This window comes from Hyla sarda, chromosome 1 (genome assembly GCF_029499605.1).
Source record: "Hyla sarda isolate aHylSar1 chromosome 1, aHylSar1.hap1, whole genome shotgun sequence".
Lineage (NCBI taxonomy): Eukaryota > Metazoa > Chordata > Amphibia > Anura > Hylidae > Hyla > Hyla sarda.
Window position 1 is genome coordinate 400,624,517 of NC_079189.1, and position 6,731 is coordinate 400,631,247.

Genomic DNA, 6,731 nt, shown 5'->3' on the forward strand with positions numbered 1-6,731 from the left:
GTGGCTTGGTGTGAAGAAATCAACTTTGGGAGCAATTATTAGAAAATGGAAGACATACAAGACCACTGATAATCTCCCTCTATCTGGGTCACCATGCAAGATCTCACCACATGGTGTCAAAATGATCCCAAGAATGGAGAGCAAAAATCCCAGAACCACATGGGTGACCTAGTAAATTACCTGCAGAGAGCTGGGACCAAAGTAACAAAGGCTACCAGGGACACAAATCATGCAGTGCCAGACGTGTCCCCTTGCTTAAACCAGTACATATCCGGCCCGTCTAAAGTTATCTAGAGAGCATTTGGATGATCCAGAAGAGGATTGGGAGAATGTTATGGTCAGATGAAACCAGAGTAGAACTTTTTGATAAAAACTCAACTCATCCTGTTTGGAGGAGAAAGAATGCAAGAGTTGCAACCAAATAACACCATACCTACTGTGAAGCATGGGGGGTGGAAGCATCATGCTTTGGGGCTGTTTTTCTGCTAAGGGACCAGGACTACTGATCCATGTAAAGAAAATAATGATTGGGGCCATGTATTGGGAGATTTTGAGTGAAAACCTCCTTCCATCAGCAAGGGCATTGATGATGAAATGTGGCTGGGTCTTTCATCATGACAATGACCCAAAACACACTGCCCGGGCAACGAAGGAGTGGCTTTGTAAGAAGCATTTCAAGGTCCTGGAGTGGCCTAGCCAGTCTCCTGATCTCAACTCCATAGAAAATTTTTGGAGGGAGTTGAAAGTCCGTGTTGCCCAGCTACAGCCCCAAAACATCACTGCTCTAGAGGAGATCTGAATGGAGGAATGGACCAAATTTACCGGTATTATTGGTATTGCTGGTCTCATTATGCCTGATCTGGTCAGGTTGCAATAATGTAAAGTAATATTTGCTCCTTGTTTAGTGATATCAATTGGTAACTGCATGACTAATACATGGTGTTATGCAGTATTATCATGCGTAAAAAAAAATGGTCATACATATGTTAGCAGAATATAAATACATATATATATATATATATATATATATATATATATTTATGTGTGTGTGTGTGTGTGCACATACGTTTGTGCTCTATTTTTTTTTTCTTTTTTTTTGGGGGGGGGGGGGGAAGCAGTATTTCATTATTAGACCCAGACAGCACAATGTCTTGGGCCGGCCCTGGTTTATTGCCATTTTTACAAGGTTTTAATCTTGGATTTAGGGGCATCTCTAACCAGTTGATTCCCTATTGTTTAACTTTTTTGTAAAAAAGGAATCCACCTGCGTTAATATGTACTTGAATTTGCAACTAACAGTAAGGTTTTGATGAGTGTTTAATTACCTGGACAGCTATTGCTATTTAGTGCTATTTAGCCTCCTTAGTATTTTGTCTACCATCCCTGGTGTTTGTAACAAGAGGGGAACTGATATATTTAGCTGCCTTAGTTAATAAAAGTAATTTTGTAATGAAAACTTGCTCAGGGAAAGTCAATTTACAAGTTATATCAAGTTTGTGTTGTTTCTGTGGTATCACTCTTGCGCTCCAACAAAATACCAGTGACTGTCTCACTGCTTTTTTAAACAACATGTCCTCCCTATACCTGAAATTAAATCTTTCTAAAGCTAAACTACCCAAACCTGGCCTTTCCATCCCTGTGTGTGGTACTGCCATAACTCTTGGACTACAAGCTTGCTGTCTTAAAGTTATGCTAAACTCTGATCTATCTTTCACTCCTTATATTCAGTTCCTTTCATGTTCTTGTCACCTGCACCATAAAAATGTCTCCAAAATCCACTCTCTCACTATTGAAACAATAAAATCTCATTGTTGCTTTGATTCATTCTTGCGGTGACTATTGTAACTCCTCACTATCTGGCATTTTTTTTAATATACAGTCTATACTAAATGCAGCAGACTCATTCATCTTCCTCATCTTCCTCTTCAGTAGCTACGCTTACAGCTCTCTCCCCCCCCCCCCCCTTTCCTGTGTCAGTCAGTACACCTGTTGCTAAAAATTCTCACTATAACCAACAAAATGTTTTATATAGGTTAGAATATGAAATATGTAATTTCCTTCTAAACTTCATCATTGCACCAAACTTATCAAAATGAAGCACCTAGAATGATATATTGTACTCCACATTTTGGTATTTCCCCAAGTCCACAAAGTCACTACCTAGTCCCAACCACACTTGGCAGCGAGCATGCAGACATGCACATTGTCTAAAACTGGGTGTTCCACACAGTCTTGGTCCAAGCACTTATTATGTAACCCCCTGAGATTATTGTTGTGTATTGTCCTGCAATCATTTATAGTGTACAGTAGATAGTGGACTGCACAAGCAAATTAACTGAGAAGTGACTAAAGCTGGAAAAGGAGGAAGTTTGTGGACATGTGTTTGAGACTTTTTCAGTTTCAACAGAGCAAGGAATGAGAGGGCACAAAGGGACAGCCTGTAAAGAATTCTGGTAAAAAGAGTGCCACCAGTAGCTGAGAGGAGTCTGTGAGCAGGTTTAACAAGATCCATTCCTGGTAGCTGGAAAGCCTCTGTGAGCAGCAAACTTGAAGCTGGAATCATCTACATAAGGGTAAGCCGTAATCATTCTTCCCTTTCCCACAACTGACCACCCTGAACTCACATACCGATAAAAGACCTTGAGATCTATATGCCGACATTTTAAGAGTTTCAGCCTACTTCAAGTAACAATGTTGAGCAGGACTTTGTATGGGTCCCTTCTAAATAATATGCACCACCTGAAGGCACCCAATTGCTGCTAGGGCCAAGATTAGGGTGGGCCGCCAGCGTGCTTGTGGGTGGTTGAGACCTATATTCACATTGGGTTTGTCTGATTTTCGCTGGATTAAAATTTCCTCTTCTGGCCCCTATAACTTTTTTATTTTTCAATATATGGCGCTTTAGGCCTAATTTTTTGTGATATGATCTGAAGTTTTTATCGGTACCATTTTTGTTTTGATGGGACTTTTTGATAGTTTTTATAAATTTTTTTAGAGCATACAAAGTGACCAAAAATACGCAATTTTGGACTTTGGTATTTTTTTTACGTATACACCATTGACCGTGTTGTATAATGAACATTATATTTTTTGTAATTCGGACATTTACGCAATACCATATATGTTTATTTTTATTACGTTTTTATATTTTTTATATGGAATATGGGAAAAGGGGGTGTTTTAAACTTAAAATAAGGAAGGGGTTAATGTTTTTTTTTTTTACTTTTATTAAACATTTTTTTTACACTTTATTAGTCATTAGATTCCTCATACAGGTCAATGCAATTCCATGGAATTACATTGATCTGTGTGCTCTGCACTCGATTGATAAAGCCTGGTCCTGCCTGGCTTTATCAATCTCAGAGCAGGGACCAGCACGGGAGGAGAAGTAAGCACTCCGGCTACGTAAGCAGTGAATCAAACTGCGGGAGGACGATGTACCCCATTGGACCACTAGGGAGTGTTTACAGCTTCCTTTGGTCGCCGCTGTCAGCTTGCTTTGACAGCGGCGATCTAAAGGGGTAGTAGCCGCGGCGATCGCCGCATGTACAAGAATCAGCTGAGGGCCAACCGGTATGGCTTATTTATTTATTTTTATTAATTTTATCAGAACTACTTTTACCTCCTTATTTCTTAGACTGTAGACAATCGGATTTAAAAGTGGTGTGATGAGGGTGTAGAATATAGCTATGAAGCAATCCAGTGAGGAGCCAGAATATGGCCTCATGTAAATAAATACACATGGAACATAAAATAACAATACTACAATCATATGAGAAGCACATGTAGAAAATGTTTTCTTTCTGGCATTCAAAGTGTCTATTTTCAGAATTGCATTGAGAATATGGAGATATGAAGTCAGTATTAAGACAAAAGACAGTAAGGCCACGGCTCCAATGTTGGCTAAAGTGACGTTCCTGTTGACTGTAGTATCAGCACAGGCCAGCTTCAGAATAGGGATAATGTCACAGAGGAAATAGTCAATTTCATTGGAACCACAGTAAGGTAGAGTGAAAGTTAACACTGTGTGAGTCATTGAGTGAAGAGATCCAGTCAACCAGCAACCAAAGGCAAAAGACTTACATATCCTCCAGCTCATCATGCGGGAGTAGTATAAAGGCCGACATATGGCCACATATCGATCATATGCCATGACAGTGTACAAGAAACACTCACAGCTTCCCAGGAAATGAAAAAAGTACAACTGACACGCACATCCACTAAATGGAATCGTCTTATACAATAGAAAATTCCCAAGTAACTTTGGTAATATGGCAGAAGAAAGGCAAATATCTAGAAAAGAAAGGTTTATTAGGAAGAAATACATAGGAGTATGTAGAGTGGTAGTTTCTTTAACTGCAAAAATTAAGAAAGAGTTCCCCAAAAGTGTGAATATGTATATAAAGGAGAATAGTACAACAAGGGGCACACGTAGTTCTTCTGGGTGAGGAATTCCTCTTAAAATGAATTCAGTTATCACAGATGTAGTGTTATCCATTATATGATCTGCCCGTCACAGAAGTCTAACCTTTAATATACCAGATGAGCATAGGATCATGGGAATCTTCACAGCTAACAATCCATGTGAAAAGAATCGCCCTCAAAATACACATTGAAAAAAAATAATGTCAAGCTTCCATTCAAGGTATTGTGATCTGTGATCAACGTTATCATGTAAAATAAACCGTAGCTTCATATTTATAGTAATATGTGTATACTCATTACCAGCATTAATACTCATGAGTATTATTGGAATATCCTCCCTAAAGAATAATATACATACAGTCAAGACACAATCTAGGGAATAAATGCCATAATAAGTGCATAAGCTTTTCTGGATAGTCTGTATAGTGCATACCTTAATGCAGTGTCACGCCCCCTCCCATATCTTGTTTGAGGGGGTGTGGCATAATGTAACAAGGGGCGTGACTGTGACATCATGACCCACACCCAGCAAAATGTTCCAAACGCTGGGGCAGTGGAGTACCCCTTTAAAGACCAGTGGTCTCCAAACTTTGACCCTTCAGATGGTGCAGCATGCACAGACAGCTGTTTGCTGTCTGGGAAGAGAAGATGTGCATCATAGACTGTCTCAAATGGTAGCTACTGTACAAGTGCCACAAAATATTTTTTTCTGTTAGAAATTAATATTGGCAAATAATATTATTAATAATGAATAGTAATAAATATCAGAAATACATTTCCCACTGGTTGTCACATGCCATTATCCATTACGCACTGATTTGAGTAGATCCGTAAATCGTACAGCTAACAAATCTGAGCCATGAGGGAGGGCATGTGTGGTGCCCATGAGGAGGATAGGTGAAGTTGTCCAAGGCAGCTAAGGGTAGTAGTCACTCTGGCAAAGGTGGCATTGTGGCTGGCTAAATAGACATGTCAGGTGGCCCTAGAATTTTCTGTAGTGAACAAACTTCTTTATTGAAGATGTGGTGTACATAGGTAAAATGCAAGGAAACACGAATGCCGGTAATGTCCATGAGTACGTTACCTCTCGCAGGACATACATTAAGTGACAGCTGGAAGGCCACAAAAAGTTAAGTGTTTGCAGAAGAGTCCTTGCACAGATAATATCCCTCTTGTGGCTAGATGATTCTCCCTCTCAAGGCAGTACGGACTGGAAACAGTCTTGGCTGAATTTACCACAGTGCCACGATCACTATAATCTGACCCAGATCTAACTCAGGTGAAATGGAACTGAAATTGGTTCTCTGGTGCAGACTAGTGTTGCTCGCGAATATTCGCAATTCGAATATTATTCGCGAATATCGCATATTCGCGAATTCGCGAATTTCGCGAATATAGCGCTATATATTCGTAATTACGAATATTCGTTTTTTTTTTTTTTTGTTTTTTTTTGTTTTTTTCTTCACAGTACACATCACAGTGATCACCCCTCTCTGCTTCCAGCTTGTGTGGTGTAAAGAAGGCTGTAATACTACTGTGTGAGACTGGCGTGCGAAAATTCGAATATGCGAAAATTAGCATATGCTAATTTTCGCATACGCGAATTTTAGCACGCGCTAATTTTGTATATGCGAATTTTCACATATGGTAATTTTCGCATACGCGAATCTTCGCGTATGCGAAAATAAAACGAGAATATAACGAATATGCGAATATTCGCGAATATATGACGAATATTCGTCCATATATTCGCGAATATTCGCGAATTCGAATATGGCCTATGCCGCTCAACACTAGTGCAGACTAGGTGCAGTTATCTTATATGCTGCAAGCTTGGGCCTAAAACCCTTTTACATGGCAAAGTAGGACAGCCTCTAAATAAATGATCACTTTTCTCTAGCTTTTTTGTTCCAAACCTTTAAGGAGAAAATTCGTAAAGATAAATGGGGGTGACTGGTTCTCAAGGTCTTGAGTGTGATGGAAATGTGTTATATGGTTTTGTCTGTGAATATGTAATGATGATAGTGGTGTTTATGAATAATTCAAGAGGGTGATGATGGGTGTTTGTATAAATTTGAGGGTATGTATATATATATAATGAAAGAGGGTGATAGGTGTTCCTGTATAAACTGGAGAATCTGTATATAATGATCGGTGTATATGGGAGAGAGGGAAAAGTATGGGGGAGAAAAGTATCTTGATAGGTGTTTGTGAATGATTGGAGAGGGGGATGGTAAGTGTTACTGTATAAATTGGAGAATATGCATGTATATAATGAATATTTGTGATGATAGGTGTTTCTGTAT

The 6,731-nt window shown here is 39.2% G+C and overlaps 1 protein-coding gene across 1 annotated transcript; it reads right to left on the reverse strand.

Moving 5' to 3' along the window:
- Window positions 1-3,580: 3,580 nt before the first annotated feature.
- LOC130367120 (olfactory receptor 10G9-like) lies at window positions 3,581-4,616 on the reverse strand. The gene has a single exon (XM_056569543.1). The coding sequence runs from the start codon at window positions 4,496-4,498 to the stop codon at window positions 3,581-3,583; it is 918 nt and encodes a 305-aa protein (XP_056425518.1). The 5' UTR covers window positions 4,499-4,616.
- Window positions 4,617-6,731: the final 2,115 nt, after the last annotated feature.